The sequence below is a fragment of the Daldinia vernicosa genome (genome assembly GCF_022497035.1).
Source record: "Daldinia vernicosa strain CBS 139.73 unplaced genomic scaffold F5Y00scaffold_5, whole genome shotgun sequence".
NCBI classification, from domain to species: Eukaryota; Fungi; Ascomycota; class Sordariomycetes; order Xylariales; family Hypoxylaceae; genus Daldinia; species Daldinia vernicosa.
In genome coordinates, this window is record NW_025953921.1 from 214,019 (window position 1) to 228,505 (window position 14,487).

General features: G+C 47.8%; 8 protein-coding genes across 8 annotated transcripts; 4 read left to right on the forward strand and 4 right to left on the reverse strand.

Moving 5' to 3' along the window:
* Positions 1-107: 107 nt before the first annotated feature.
* F5Y00DRAFT_272425 (uncharacterized protein) lies at positions 108-1,399 on the forward strand (the record flags this gene model as incomplete). Its single annotated transcript, XM_048012972.1, has 5 exons — positions 108-262; positions 341-413; positions 568-767; positions 851-1,027; positions 1,154-1,399. 5 exons carry the CDS (start codon positions 108-110, stop codon positions 1,341-1,343), a joined length of 795 nt encoding a protein of 264 aa, XP_047868707.1. The 3' UTR covers positions 1,344-1,399.
* Positions 1,400-1,695: 296 nt separating this feature from the next.
* F5Y00DRAFT_226081 (integrin beta-1-binding protein) lies at positions 1,696-3,583 on the reverse strand. Its single transcript, XM_048006276.1, has 2 exons — positions 3,292-3,583; positions 1,696-3,203 (listed from the first exon to the last, which is right to left on the reverse strand). The coding sequence occupies exons 1-2, from the start codon at positions 3,395-3,397 to the stop codon at positions 2,320-2,322; spliced, it is 990 nt and encodes a 329-aa protein (XP_047868708.1). The 5' UTR covers positions 3,398-3,583; the 3' UTR covers positions 1,696-2,319.
* A 337-nt stretch (positions 3,584-3,920) lies between these two features.
* On the forward strand, positions 3,921-4,464 carry F5Y00DRAFT_154523 (uncharacterized protein). Its single transcript, XM_048004587.1, has 2 exons — positions 3,921-4,241; positions 4,296-4,464. Exons 1-2 carry the CDS (start codon positions 4,044-4,046, stop codon positions 4,419-4,421), a joined length of 324 nt encoding a protein of 107 aa, XP_047868709.1. The 5' UTR covers positions 3,921-4,043; the 3' UTR covers positions 4,422-4,464.
* A 42-nt stretch (positions 4,465-4,506) lies between these two features.
* F5Y00DRAFT_258038 (Phosphoenolpyruvate/pyruvate domain-containing protein) lies at positions 4,507-5,517 on the reverse strand (the record flags this gene model as incomplete). The annotated part of the gene is made up of 4 exons (XM_048010635.1): positions 4,507-5,040; positions 5,092-5,117; positions 5,170-5,262; positions 5,361-5,517. The coding sequence occupies 4 exons, from the start codon at positions 5,515-5,517 to the stop codon at positions 4,507-4,509; spliced, it is 810 nt and encodes a 269-aa protein (XP_047868710.1).
* Positions 5,518-6,525: 1,008 nt separating this feature from the next.
* Positions 6,526-9,023, reverse strand: F5Y00DRAFT_226086 (uncharacterized protein). Its single transcript, XM_048006277.1, has 2 exons — positions 8,761-9,023; positions 6,526-8,648 (listed from the first exon to the last, which is right to left on the reverse strand). Exons 1-2 carry the CDS (start codon positions 8,827-8,829, stop codon positions 7,230-7,232), a joined length of 1,488 nt encoding a protein of 495 aa, XP_047868711.1. The 5' UTR covers positions 8,830-9,023; the 3' UTR covers positions 6,526-7,229.
* A 388-nt stretch (positions 9,024-9,411) lies between these two features.
* On the forward strand, positions 9,412-12,154 carry F5Y00DRAFT_226087 (alpha/beta-hydrolase). The gene is made up of 2 exons (XM_048006278.1): positions 9,412-11,710; positions 11,774-12,154. The coding sequence occupies exon 1, from the start codon at positions 9,762-9,764 to the stop codon at positions 11,526-11,528; it is 1,767 nt and encodes a 588-aa protein (XP_047868712.1). The 5' UTR covers positions 9,412-9,761; the 3' UTR covers positions 11,529-11,710; positions 11,774-12,154.
* On the forward strand, positions 11,622-12,950 carry F5Y00DRAFT_154558 (putative hyoscyamine 6-dioxygenase). The gene is made up of 3 exons (XM_048004589.1): positions 11,622-11,710; positions 11,774-12,154; positions 12,206-12,950. The coding sequence occupies exons 2-3, from the start codon at positions 11,777-11,779 to the stop codon at positions 12,893-12,895; spliced, it is 1,068 nt and encodes a 355-aa protein (XP_047868713.1). The 5' UTR covers positions 11,622-11,710; positions 11,774-11,776; the 3' UTR covers positions 12,896-12,950.
* A 55-nt stretch (positions 12,951-13,005) lies between these two features.
* F5Y00DRAFT_250996 (Clavaminate synthase-like protein) lies at positions 13,006-14,225 on the reverse strand (the record flags this gene model as incomplete). The annotated part of the gene is made up of 3 exons (XM_048009790.1): positions 13,006-13,767; positions 13,822-14,084; positions 14,144-14,225. 3 exons carry the CDS (start codon positions 14,223-14,225, stop codon positions 13,006-13,008), a joined length of 1,107 nt encoding a protein of 368 aa, XP_047868714.1.
* Positions 14,226-14,487: the final 262 nt, after the last annotated feature.

The window sequence follows — 14,487 nt, forward strand, 5'->3', positions numbered from 1 at the left end:
GATATATCTTGACCTTGAAAGTAAAAGCGTCTTCCATTTACTGTCATTAATTCTTACCGTTTCTTTTTACGCTACGTAGCCCGTTTACCGTTCGTCTCCAGACCAAGATGGGCGGGCAGTTTACACCCTTCGACCCCTTGAGATGCCCTCATTACGCTCAATTCGCATCAGGCCTCGATAGGATCCATTTCGACGGTATCTACTGGACGCTCTTTTTTCTGGTAATCGGTATCTTGTTTGTTTCGTCGTGGGTTTATCAATCGTACGTGATGCCGTCTTCTATTCTAACCCCTAGATGTTGTTGAAGTGTGACTAACTAAGATCGATGCTGGATATATAGGACGATGATGTATCGAGAAAAACAAGGGTTCTGTGAAGATAAATTTCGGCGGAGGGTTAAAATCGGCCTTGCTGTATGAACCGCTGAAACTCCTTTCTTCGCCATTTCCAGTCTGTTTTGGAAGTTAATACTTCCAACCTAAACTAGTTAAGAGTTTCTTCTCTTAAGATATGCCCCAAGCCGCCGCTCCTTAGAGAGATGTTGTTTATTAACTCTTGCTATCGCAGTGGTGCACATTACTGTTCTTAATCGCGGCCGTCATCCTAGTGGTCGAAGTGTTCGCGCTTCTAGCACTACAATTCTGCGACGGCGAGGACCTCATGGCTCTATACTGGGCTACGTGGACGATGCTACAACTAGGCTCCGAGATTGCCATTCTCGGTGTCGTACTGGCGCTGTGGCACCATCTCAGCAACGTCCGGCTTCCGTAAGAACCCCGGACCCCCGTTCCCCTACACAGCGTTCCGTTCCGCGGCAGTTTCTAAGTAACTAACTCTTTGCTCTACATAGGCTCTTTGCTCTCGCGCTAGGCACCCCTGTTCTAGTAGTCGCGGGATTCGGACACGTTATCCAAATCGCGCTCCGGATGTTCTACGATCGCGCGCGGGCCCGCACACGGACCCGAAGGGACACCGAGGATGTCGAGGCGGGCGGGAAGCGGGAAGACAGCGACTCTCTTTGTCCAAGGTAAGTTACCTAACCTAACCTACATACCTACTCGAATCCCGTGTGCCGAACCCCTACCTAAAATCCGCTATGCGTACCTATTCACCACCACTTGGCTCCGATTTCTAATTTTCCGTCTTTCGCTAGCGCTACACCCGAAGAGCAAGAGCAAGGGCATAACAGCCGCCCCCGGGAAAATGAACTATGCCTGTACTTCGCGATGGACGTGGGCGACGACGAACGCGTAAGGAAGTGGCCGTGCTTTGCCGGGTTGTCGAATGGCAAGTCGATTATCCGCCTATCTACGTACTCGGGGAATTTTCCAAATTTACCTTAATATTACATACTTCTAAGCTGTGGTAGTTATATAATTATCACTTATTTACGTAGTTCAATGAGATCTTCAGGTTCTACTAATCCATACATGGGTTCAAGGCAGATGCTTGCCTAATAATAAATCATGCTTATCGTTTCATAATATGTTAACGTGTAAGTAGGAAGACGTGTACATATACGGACTGTCCCGCAGAGATCGTCTCCTATGTGAAGGTGAACCTACGTGGGTGACGATGGAAGTTTATTTATATGCTAGTTAGTCCTCCTGTCAGTCGAGATATGTAGATTCACAATTTAAATACGAGGACTATGGTCTACGTAAATCACTCGATGCGTTCTACGTATATATGGAGTTTGTCTTTAGTTAATTGATATTTAAAGCTACCTGGATCGTGTACTACCTATGTAGCTCTTATCAGATGATCGACTCGCGGATCGTAGTTTATGTAGAAGAATTACTATGTAGCTAAAAGCGGCGACTGTCTTTTAGCACGTGACCCTCCAATAAACGAAGACGAGAGTGAATATCTCTTTAGTAGCTTGTTTCATGTCGTAGCGAACTTTCAGTCTAAAAGAAACTTTCCGAAAAGGCTTGAGCCTAAAACCTCTCTTGGCGTTTACGCGTCATATCGAGCAAGTGGAACGGATGAGCCTGTTAAGATGGAATTTACCGTTGAAATTTGTCTTTTTGATATAGGAGTATGACATAATTGATGATTCAATGTCTTCATGCCGTCTACTGTGGGATTGGTATTGACGGTTTCCCGGTTCGACAAGGGAGGGTGAAGAGGGTGGCTATGATCTGCGCAGGGATTAGCCTGACACTTGTGAATGTCCCGATCGAGTAGACGTTTTTTTTCCTTCCCCTTAAAAATGGTCATTACTATGCTGATGGTCATAGATCTTTATGACCGAAACAAGCAGATTTCCAGATAGTCAAGTACTCTGTTAGGATGATATGATGACAGGATGATAGGCTACACGCGTCCTGCCCGTCCAACCTGCAAGATCTCGCCTGTCAGTCGTTCGTCGCTCCGCAGGACCGGCCAGCTCACGCCATCCGCCTTATACAAGCTAACTTCGAGCTTCGTACCGAGAATCTTGTACGTCGACTTTTCTGGGTCAATGCGCCCGAATAATGGGACGCTGGTCTTATAGCGCTTAGGTTGCGCATCACTTGTTGGTAGGTCAAGTTCAATTGTTTGGGACTCGAATTTTACCGACGCTTTGTCCTTGTCAATCTTCTTGAGGAAGAAAGAAGCTATTGCCGTCGAAGGCGTCTGGTAGAAGTCATGGCGCACAGTCTCAAGCAACTCCTCACCGTTCGCGGACACGGAAGAATTAGCCGCACCGGACTTGTTCTTCTGTTGTCCAGAGCCGATGAATAAGTGTCTAGGCGAGGTTTTACATCCCTCAATTTTCATGAACTGATCGAACTCTAGCACCCGCCTCTTGCAACAGCTGTAGCCCTTGCTGCCTTCGTGGAATATGGGAGCGCCAGGGTGATGAACACATTTCTCATCATCAGATCTGCCTTGACTCTTCTTGTAAGCTACATTGCAGCCTTTCCGGCGGCAAACCTTGCCGTCGGGGATGTCGAGAGATGGATCGTCATCTTCGGACTCGGGAGGCGGCGGGGGCGCAGTAGGAGCAGGCTGAGGAGTGAGAGGGGCGCGAGTAGGTACTGCTGATACAGCCTCGGTGAGTTTTGAAGCTAGGGCCGAATTCGCGTCGATGTTCTCCGGAGTCTTCTTCTCGATCTCCGGGGGGAGATCAGTTGTGCTATGCTTTCCTTCCGTGCAAGGCGGGATCTCGAGGAATTCGTCAAAGGTTAGGACTCTTGGTTTACAACACTTCCAGCCTAAACATGGTGAATGTAGACTTGCGTTAGCGAATCTCTTGCCGTTTATACATAGGTAGTTAAGCCGGTTATATAACAGGTTACCCACCTTTCTGACCCTCGTGAAAGATTGGAGGACCCGGATGGTAAACACAGGTCTCATCCGGATCGGTGTAATCCTTGCCACAACCTTTGTGGACACACTTCTGAGCCATTGTTGGATGCACGTATTGTATGTATGATCTTAGCGAAGAATTGATGTAAGAATCAACTGACTAAATCAAGTTGAGTTGGTATTTTTCTCTGGGGAGTTTGCTAAGAAAGTGTACCTAATATTTGTTGTATTTATTGAAACTATTTGTTAATTAAACATGTTATAGATGAAGCTGATGGAAGCTACGAGAGCCTCGAAGCTTCTCACCGCCTTCTGTTTGTGTCTGTTTGTGGGAGCTCTGCACTAAGCCAAGTCCACATAGTACCTTTTTAGGTAACTTCAGAGCCTATGACGTACGTTCTTTATAGTACGTGCATGCCTTTAGAAGCATTTATACGGGAGGTACATACTCTTTTCACACCGGCAGAATTTGTGTACCCCGCTTGGTGGGGTGAAGCTATCTGACCTTCAATATGTAAACTCAATGATGTATAATAGGATATGCGTATATGCATATAACAGTATTATCTTAGGTAATTTTCTATCCTAGCAACTATTCGGATGGCTTAACATAAGATTAGATATGTTGATCGTACCATCTATCTCCTTTTAAATTGAGTTCTTTAAATTTAACCAAAACCTCATCCAACCTGAATCGCCTTGCTTGGTAATGCATATTTCAACGCCCCGAGACTTTAAACTTCAAAATGCGCGCTACATGTAGATTGCTTCAGGCCTGTAGGATTACACTGTTCACGCGTGAAAACTGTGGACTCTGTACCAAAGCCAGATCAGTTCTCTCCGACGTTTGGGATTCCCGGCCATTTCAATTCGAGGAGATCGATATCATCAAGTCAGATGTTAAGCCTAGATGGCGGGACCTGTATGAATTTGATGTCCCGGTGGTATGTATATAGCCTTCATCAATAAATAATATAGACTAACAAATACCTTGATAGATTCACATCAGCAAGTCTTCGGCCCCAGAAGAGCATCCACAGTCGGCTTCGAAAGCCGTCAAGCTCATGCACCGGTTCACTGCTGATCAAGTAAAAGATAAAATGGATCTCGTCGAGAAAGCATAAAGCAGCCAAGCTCGGGATGAGATGAAGGTGTAGACACCTAAGTGATATTACTAATGTACAAACTTCATTACGAGGGCTTATAGACCTAGTATCTTCCACCAGCTTGCGGTGCTTGCTGCCCTCTAGCAGTGCTTAACGATACGCCCAGCGATGCCTGCAAGAGCGTCGCGTCAAGTGCGACGCTGATCATATGGAATCCCTTATCGGCATACTGCTTGGCCTGTTCTCCGCCCGTGGCGAAGAATCCGCACTTCTTCCCTGCCTTATTAGTCGCCTCTAGGATTCGGTCAATCGCCTGTTCTAACTCGGGTTTAATGACGCCGTTTAGTATGGGATGGCCAATATTATTCCCCAAGTCGAAAGGCCCCACGAAGAGAACGTCAACTCCTGGGACGGCAGCTATCTCCTCGACGGCGTCAAGCGCTTCTTGCGTCTCTATTTGGACCATCGTCAGGAGCGATTCGTTAGCATGTTGTAGATACTCCGTCATGCTTGGCACCGGGTTGAAACGTTCCATAGAGAATGGCGATCCGAGCCCGCGCTGACCTTGGGGCGGAAACTTGGCTGCGCTGACGATTCGTTTGGCCTCATCAGCGGAACGGAGAAGAGGAACCAGAATCTGTTTCGTTAACGTTGTACTAATCCTCGTTGCTGCTTGCTAGCCACTTACGCCGTGTGCCCCTGCATCTAAAGCACCTTAACTAGGTGTTAGATACACGGTATTGCCGGGTTCGATAAATGGACTTACGTTTAATCATCCAGCCTTGCATATCAGGAATCCTCACGAGAGGGCTAACTCCACAGCTAGCGATAGCTGGGACGGCTTCGTGCATTGCGGCGTCTTTACGAAATAAGTGTCAGCTGTATCCTTTAGGGACGTTGAAGCGGATATTCGTGTTCAATCGTCGGCTCCTTTCCGGACAGGATCAGGTCTCATACCATCCATGTTTCCGTGCTCGCAATCAACCATCACCCAGTCGAAACCGGTGCGTGCCAATATTCTCGAAACATTCTGACCCGGCAGAGTCTGCCAAGCCCCTATGCTAGGGCCTTCATTCTTGATAAATACGTTCTTCAGCACACACCCTTGCAGCATCTTGGAGTATGGTCTCGCGTGTACTATAATATCAGCACGAAAAGGAAGAGGATGTTGCTTTGGGCTCGATAATAGGGCTCGACTAGCTGAAGCAGCAACCCGAGCATTAAATGGCATTGGTCTTAATGTACCGGTTGAGCAGATCGACTAGGTCAGCTATTTCGTCGGAACGGGGTGAGATAAGAAACGCTTGACTTGAAAAGAATTCCATCTCGAAATTCGATACGATCCTTCTGCAACCTTGGAACGTTTTGTTTATGAGGAGAAACCTGTTACCGGCCCCCTCCCGATGATACGGTAAGCTACCTACCGAGAGCGGGGTAGTTACCAGTATAAGGTCCAGGAACTCTAAGGCCATGCACCACGATGATCCATTGTATAAGATAAGAAGATGATAACTGAACTCATAACATTCCTTCTCGATCAGCTCTAATTCTCAAGTTATCTGACATTGCCTAACTAAGTGAAGCTTATAGAAAGGCATGCACGACTACATCACTGACGTTGATGCTGAAGAGGATCCATGTTTATCCCCTTTGGACGTAGGTCAGGTACCTCTTTAGAATCGAATCCTTTATATAGTATCACGTAGCGGAAGTACATGTACTACGGCATCTCTTAATATCTGAGACGCGAAGACTGAGATCTAAAGGTACTGCATTTATAGCACAGCATACCAGATGCTGTGTTTGGTAAATACTCCGTTGTACAATGCATAACATAGTAACAATCGCACATAGCTTAAATCGCGCCCATTGGACGGCCTGACTCCGGCTGTGCCGCAATTGATCCCCGAACCCCGACTTCGTCTTCTAAGGTATCCGAGATGCGCCCCGGGGGCCGAGCCGGAATCCTAATTAATCCGTCTCGGATACCCGGACGCCACCAGATCCATTAGGTATGCAAACCACTAGTCTAACTAGATACTAGAGCACATTATTATACTTGATATGTTATTTTGGCACATTTTTCAACGTAGGCAATACTATGTGATATGTTACTAAGCTAAGCCCTTATTGCCATAGACAGGAATCTTTTTTAGGGAAATTAGAGCTATTATTATATAGATAGCATACTCTTCGTAGACATGGGAAGTTGGAGTTTATCTATTAATAGTGGTGTTTTAATCCCTCCTTAAAATAGGGTTACCTACGTCGTAGTCAGCTTAACACTGCACGTACTGTATAATACATAGTTAGCTAGCGATCCCCATATCCTTTCCCTTCGTATTAACCCATCTGCCATATACCGGCGGACAACTACGTCGGGGTGTGCGTATACGCTGTCGCCCCTTTTGTCTTCTGCCAACACGCTCTACAATAAAGCCAGTAGCTTCGTGTAGTATATATGGGTGTTGGCGCTACGTCGCCTTAGTAACTTATGTCCTTAGCTGCTCGAACCCCAATAAAACTATCCCGAGAGAGATAGATCATGGTATCGATACTGCATCCTCGGGAACGAAAATCTCAATATTACATATTTTCACCCTCTGTGTGACGAATCGTTCGATGCTGCTGTACATCAGCCTCACGAAAACTTCCAACGTTGTAGCGTTTAGTTGCGTAGGTAGTCATGCAATGCACATCTAAGGCGCCCAAGAAGCAAATATCATTCTACTCGACTGGGTCGTGCTCTGGAAGGTGTGATCCTGCCTAAGCCGTTCGAGCTCGGATCAACGACGCTGGACACGAACGGGTGTAGTTACTGAAGTTTCAGTGTAACACGTGCGTATCATCTCGGAGTGACATCTGCTGGCTGAATTCTTGGGACCGAGCTAAAACGGTCTGGTGTGCGAGTGCATCAAGGGCGTCGCCTGGCATCGTTGGGGGCATATTCTGCACGGCGGAAAACATTTGACTCACGAGCTCAATATGACTGACGTAGCCTCCATTCTGGCCGCTTTGGTCCAAGAGCGCCGTCTCCGTGCAAGATTCCGCGCCCCATACGTCTGGTGGTATGAAATCGCCCTCGTATAATGCAATCCGTACAGGCCATTGCAGACGAGGCCACCATTCTTCATCGTCTGGATCGAATAGGGAAACAATACCCATGACTTCGCGACGCGCTAAGCCCTTCAACCACCAAACACTATCGAGAGACTTTAGTAAACCAAAATAACTAGCAAGAATTGCAAGAGCACGTGGGCGCCGGGACTCGAGCAGTTCTACAAAACGGCGCGAAACGGTCGCGAGAAACACGAGAGGGGCACCGGTATGGGGTATCTTATGAGCCCAGTCAAGCACGGCGACGGCATGCTGGTAGGCCTGGCGCGTCAGCTCCTGGATAGTGGGATCATCTAGGCTGGTAACCTCCTCTTCCACTCCAGCTAGTAGATGCCCGAAGAAATTCGCGTTTTGCCCTGACAGATCAAGATTAAGCGCGGGCTGAGACTCGATTATTGGAATCACGATTCCACTATGGCGTAGCCATTGCCAACTGGAAGCCACAACAGCTTTAATTCCTTGAAACGAGTGAAACCATGACAGCGGCAGGGAATATCCATCAGATCGGTCCTTTAAGTCACCACTATCATCTCTAGTGAAAATGCGAGACGCCGTCGACTGGAACGCAATGAGGGCAGCGGTAAGGAACAGCGCTTCAGCGTTTGACTCGTTTATACCCTTGCCGAGTCTTGCGCTATATTCCGAAAGGGTTGACGCCATATATGAATGACTGGCGCGTATAAGCTCTTGGTCCTGTGGAGCGTGTGACCGTAGATGGAGAGCGGAAACAGCAAGCAAAGCGTCGGCTAAGAATTCGGCACCGGTAAAAGCAAGGTTCGGGACAGTATCCCGCCATATCTTCTCGCTCACGGGCGAAGATATGGCCAGAGTCTGACAAGTAATGGTGGTGTAATGATGTAATAGTTTTAACTCCATCATGCGATTACTTTTGTTCGAGTTTGTCAAAGGAAGAGGTTCTGGATTTCGATAAAAGGGAAGAGGCGTGCTCGACTCTACGGAGGGCGTCGGTGGAAGAGTACTCGTCGAGGGACTATCGCAGTTACTTGTAGATGTCGTCGGACGGGGGGTTTCGACTGGACTAAGAGTATCGACGATGCCGGGATGCTCAAAGTCGCAAGCAACGCCATGCTTGGTACAATTTCCACATCTAGGATGGACTTCGTCGCACTGCGAACGCATCAGCTGCGCCGCTCCCTTTTCTTTTCCGTTTCATTTTTTCATTTTTCCCTTTCTTATTCACACCCTTTCAGGCGCAATTAGATCCAGACCACACACATACCTTTATTTTTCGAGCTTTACATCTTCGGCATCCGGCACGAGATTTTTTATGTGATCTTCTTGGAGGCATTATTCCGCAATATCATAATATCATAACCGCTGACGAAGAATTATATGTCTTTTACGTCGATAAGGGCATATAAACGAAGCCATCGAAAAGGATGTCGAAAAGGTCCAAATCAAGTAATTGGGCTTCTCGGAATGCCGAACCGAAGGCAGTAGTGTCCAGAGAGTGAGAGTCGGTGCAATGCAATTGAAGGAGACTGGACGGGATTGGATTCATTGCAGAAAGTGGGGGGGCAATTTGACATTTCACATGTGCTAAGCCACCGTTAGCAGCGTTAGGGACGCGGCAGATCCGGGGCAGCAGCCGTTTAGCCAATCATGTCTATTCTGACGACTTAGCGTGGCAGGTTATACTTAGGTCACTTATTATTAGCGTGTTTGTCTATACCTAAATGATGTACATATTAGGTACATAATGCAACTATATACGGGCATTGGGTACTTAAGGTGGGAGGTATGTAAGTACCTAAGCTATAAAATACGGCGTATAAGTTTGGAATATATTAAGCTCGATTTCCTTTTGTAGTGTATAAAGAGTATATTCTCTTATTGATTTAGTGCTCTCTGCTATAACCGCATTTATATACCTTAGGTAATCTTCCTTACTTGGTGTTGCATATATATTTTACAAGTATACCTAATGTACCCGTTACGTACCGCTCGGATGGTCCTACTTGCATAAGCCGTTGGCATTCGGTATCCGAACGTCCCCGAGGTCCCGAAAAGCTAACGTCTACTCTAACATCCCCACGTCCATTCCCTATTACATCATACCGGTCCGATATGCAGGTACAATTTATCCCAAAGAATTAACTACGGCATCATTTGAGACAGGACCAGGCTGCAGGCATACCGACCAGGTTTCTCACCTAAGCCTCAGGGGTATTCACATGTCTACGTGGATGCGTGCCTAGAGTCGAGAGGCCTCCTAATAACATGGCGATACACGTGAAAAAGTTGGGCTGGCTCGCAATTTTCGTTGTTATTTGTTTTACGCTCTTCTGGGGTCGGACATTCTATACAACGACGAGGCTCTCGGATCAATTGTGCTCAATCCTAGGAACGTGCAAGGCCGATACTTCAAAGTCCTTCTCAGTCCAAGATACGCCCATCACGCTTGAGGGCTATGGAAATTTCACTGGGAGACCGGTAAAAACCACACTGAGCGGTGCTGCGTTCTCGCACCCAGTTGATGCTTGGCTCGGTATTGATTATGCAACTCAACCCGTGGGGGAAGGCCGTTTTAAACCCATCGACTGGCCAGCTCCATTCGACGGCGTGAAAGCAGCCACGACATACGGGAAGGCGTGTATTCAAGATCCCAAATACGTGAGCCTAGAAGCTCAGGGGGAGGCTTGTCTCAATTTCAATGTGTACCGGACGCAGGGTGTTCCACTAAGTAAAAAACTTCCAGTTTTCGTCTATATTCACGGAGGCAGTTTCAATTTCGGCAGTAGTAAGAGTCTAGATGGGGCCGCATTCGTCGCATCGTCCAAGGCGCCAATAGTCGTTGTGAGTTTTCACTACCGCCTCAATTCGCTTGGCTTCTTGCCCTCCGTAATGTTCAGTAAAGAAGGCCTCCTCAACCTTGGTTTGCGAGATCAGTACTTCTTTTTGAAGCACTTCATGCAAAAACATATCAGCTCATTCGGCGGCAACCCAGAAGACATTACCCTTGGTGGTCGTTCTGCGGGCGCTCATTCTGTGGGGATTCATCATTTTCACAACTATGGCGAGGACGCTGGAAAGCCGTATTTTGCTAGAGTTATCCTTCAATCCGGGTCCGTCACCGCGCGGTCGTTTCCAAATGCTAGCTACCCTCTCTACGTCCGTCAATTTGAGGAGTTTATGACACACCTCCATTGTCCCATCGATGACAATGTAGCAGCTCTAGCCTGTTTACGTTCTGCCAAATTAGCTGATATCAGGAAAATTAGCATAAAACTATACGACGATTCTCAGTACAATAATACATGGCCATTCCAGCCAACACAAGGGGGCCCAATGCTAGAAAAGTTTGGTTCGCAGTCTGGTCTTGACGGTACTTTCTTCCACGTACCGACACTTATGACCAGTGTCACGGACGAGGGGAGATTCACTGTACCAGGTAATATGCAAACAAACGACGAGTTTTTGAATTATATGCACATCACTGCCCCGCTTCTGACTGCGGACGAGCTCCAGTCGCTGGTAAGTCTGTACCCAGATCCTGTGGCAGATGCTGCGTCTCCCTTCAAAGATTCTCCGAGGGGAGTACAATACGCTCGTGTATCTGCGGCTTGGAGTGATTATGGATATATCTGCCCGGTGCAAGAGACCGCATATAGGGTATCCACCGCCGGCGTACCCACTTGGAAAGCTCGTTTCAACACCAACAACAGCTTCCCAGCTTGGCGCGGGATTCCGCACGCGGCCGACGGGAGGTATACTTGGCCCGAACCCAACGTGCAGCACCCAGAAATCGGCCACGTGCATCACGGATACCTATCCAGCTTCGTCGCAACTGGCGATCCGAATACGCATAGGTACCCAGGTTCTCCTGAGTGGCCCAAGTATGAGCCCGAGGGATATGGACTCGATTCTAAACCAGCACTCCAGCTTGTCGTACAACCCCACGATACCAAAGTCGAGCCGGACGATATTCGCCGCGAAGCCTGCCTATTTTGGAGAGATCCTAAGAGAGCGTCCCGACTGAACAAGTGATTCGACACATTCCTTCAATTATTGTATTAATACATGCCATTTTCTACATATAGGCTATGAACTGTTGGCCTACTCCGGCACGTGATCTGAAGCTGCGGAGAAGCGCAATCCTAAGCTGACCTGGAAACGTTGCGATATAGGGTTAAAATGGCGTGATTTAGACTTAGATTTAAAATCTTATAGTAGGTTGTTCATACTAGAAACTGATCTTCTGAGTTGTTAATATCCCATCACATCAATTATAGACAATGGCTACAGCATTTAGCGAGATCCCGATAATAGATCTTTCGCGGGCAGACGACAAATCGGCTGAGCCTAGCTTACTAGATAGTCTTCGGTATGCTCTCACAGAAGTTGGCTTTTTATATGTGTCAAATCACGGCGTCCCAGAAGTCGTTGTTGACGGGTTGGTGAATGCATTGCCTACACTTTTCGAACTAGATAGGGACGCCAAGAATTCTGTTGCGTTAGAGAATTCGCCGCATTTCCTTGGATATAGCGGCGTTGGTAGTGAAAACACAGGTGGTAAAGAAGATCAGAGGGAACAGTTTGAATTTGCTACGGAGCTTACAGCAATGTGGCACCCTGGTCTCCCGTTGTACGAGCGTCTGCGGGGCCCCAACCAGGTCTGTCTACAGTTCGAGGGCTATAACCGCATATAATACTGATATTCCTAGTGGCCAGAAGGGCATCCAGAACTTCGGTCTGCTGTAGAATCCTATATACGAAAGCTCACTACCTTGGGAGAACGATTTCTAGATCTTGTTGCCCAGGCCCTGTCGCTTCCCTCTGGAACCTTCCAGCCATTTCTATCAGACCAGCATCGCTTGAAGTTGGTGCACTATCCTGCACTGCAAGATGGCGGCCCTGCAGGTTCTCGGCAAGGTGTTGGTCCTCACAAGGATTCTTCGGGTTGGTGGACATTCTTGCTTCAAGCATCGCCTCCTGAAGTCAAGGGATTGCAAGTCCTGAACAAAGCCGGAGACTGGGTCGATGTCCCTGTAGTACCCGGGACTTTCGTCGTCAACATCGGCCAAGCTTTTGAGGTGGTGACCAATGGGATATGCAAAGCGACAACGCATCGAGTTCTCACAGGTCCGCACGAAAGATACAGCGTACCATTTTTCCAGGGTGTTCGTCGAAACCTCACAAAGTCAGAGGCGATTGGGTCTCTTAAATCACATTTCAGCACCCTTGATACCGGTAGGGAATCTGAGGAGGGACACGCAATTGACTCTGCCTTCCTGAAGGGCCAATATGATACTTGGGGAGAGTCGCAGCTACGGACGAAGGTGCGCAGCCATCGCGAGAACGGCAAGAAGTTCTACTCCGAAGTGTACGATCAGTACATTAACGATGATGCGTAAAGTTGGATGCACGATGCACCATTAGTCAACGAAGAATAGCTGAGCGCTCACTCCTATAACATGACAGCGTGAATTCATTTTGGGTTGGCCATATTTATCGAAAGATACGTCTAGTCGTAATATTTAGCCGTTTTGCCACGAATGATCTCCTGCTCCGATACATCACTCCTCGCCTTATCTTTAGCGACTCCCCCAGCAACACGCGCCTTCACCCACTCTCCGGCAGTGATACCAACCGCACTTCCATCCATGGTCTTGTTATATCCTAGGCGCTCCAACACATTACTCACTACCGGCCTCAACTCGAGGCTGTCCTCGGGCCTCACGAAATATAGAACACCCAGCCGGTCTATATTGGCCTGGTCGGGCGGCGGGGCAACAACACGATGAATGCTGCTCTTCAAGAATCCGTTCGTCAGAAATTCTAGCGAGTCGGCGAGATTTACTGTGATGCTTTGTGGATACGGCTTAACCCACTTCCACTCCCCCTCAGGTGTGCGAACCTGTAAGGCACTCACGGGCTGCCGGAAAAGTAGAGTCAGGCTACCGAAATCCGTGTGGCCCTTTACCCATACGTTGCCTAGGGTCTTGTTCTGCTCCTCGGTCCGATGGTGGTATTTCATGTATCGCAAATGGCAGTCGCTCTTTTCTTCATACCGGTGTCTCTGCAGGAAGTAATCCTCCGGCAGCTCTAAGATGATGGCAAAGAGGACAAGGAGCTTGCCTACAATGTTATCGTTGATGTGCCGGGCAAATGTTTCTATCTCCTTCCGGTTCGCGTTAATAATCTCGGGATGTGGCTGTTCGAATGCGGGTATAAATTTAGGTATGTTGTAGATCTCGGTGTTGTCGTATACTCCAGGCTTCACTTGCTACCAAAATCTCAGCTGAGGAGTGATATAGAATATGCAGGTGAAGAAACTTACACGAAGCCCGAGTGGCTTATAGCCGTTGTATCCCCCATGCTCAAGGTCTGCCCGGTATTTCAGCTTCTCCTCGGTCGGCAGCTGAAATACTTCCTTGCCAATAGCAAATTGTCTGTCTACCTGTTCTTGGGTTAAACCAAAGTTGGTAATATAAAAGAAGCCGATCTTCTGAATAGCATCAAATAGCTGTGCCGCAAGCTTCTGCTTTCCATCCGGCTGGTCGAATTGGGAGAGATCCAATGTTACAAGATCTGCCCAGTCGACTATATCACACAATATCAGCATATAACGCTCCTTATGAATGCGCGTTAGGTTCTCTTACGCTCGTATTTCGTTTCCGGAACCTGATGATAGGTCGGTATATCCGCCTTTCCCTCGGCGATTCTAGTAGCGACTGCCGCCATCTTGAGGATATCAATATAGATTGATATATCGTTAATTAACCAAATATAGTGTGAAGCTGTACTTATGGCCTCTCGCGACAATACGCGATCGCCGTAACCCGGAAGTACGGTTCGATTTATGCATGACATAGCTAAGCAGACATCGGATCCGATGTAACGACCTCCACGATTGCGTGATCGGCTTACGAGCGTTCATTCCAAATGGATTCAAGGGTCCTGCCGACCAAAGAGGGGGGCAGTCGGTTCCAAACTACCGGATTCT

Excerpts from the sequence above, each read along its gene's own strand:
- F5Y00DRAFT_226081 (XM_048006276.1), bottom strand. The coding sequence starts at position 3,397 with ATGGCTCAGAAGTGTGTCCACAAAGGTTGTGGCAAGGATTACACCGAT. Across the intron at positions 3,204-3,291 it reads CTTTCACGAGGGTCAGAAAG|GCTGGAAGTGTTGTAAACCA; the intron begins GTGGGTAACCTG and ends CACCATGTTTAG.
- F5Y00DRAFT_154523 (XM_048004587.1), top strand. The coding sequence starts at position 4,044 with ATGCGCGCTACATGTAGATTGCTTCAGGCCTGTAGGATTACACTGTTC. Across the intron at positions 4,242-4,295 it reads ATGAATTTGATGTCCCGGTG|ATTCACATCAGCAAGTCTTC; the intron begins GTATGTATATAG and ends ATACCTTGATAG.
- F5Y00DRAFT_226086 (XM_048006277.1), bottom strand. The coding sequence starts at position 8,829 with ATGCCTCCAAGAAGATCACATAAAAAATCTCGTGCCGGATGCCGAAGA. Across the intron at positions 8,649-8,760 it reads GTAAAGCTCGAAAAATAAAG|TGCGACGAAGTCCATCCTAG; the intron begins GTATGTGTGTGG and ends ATGCGTTCGCAG.
- F5Y00DRAFT_226087 (XM_048006278.1), top strand. The coding sequence starts at position 9,762 with ATGGCGATACACGTGAAAAAGTTGGGCTGGCTCGCAATTTTCGTTGTT.
- F5Y00DRAFT_154558 (XM_048004589.1), top strand. The coding sequence starts at position 11,777 with ATGGCTACAGCATTTAGCGAGATCCCGATAATAGATCTTTCGCGGGCA. Across the intron at positions 12,155-12,205 it reads GTCTGCGGGGCCCCAACCAG|TGGCCAGAAGGGCATCCAGA; the intron begins GTCTGTCTACAG and ends TGATATTCCTAG.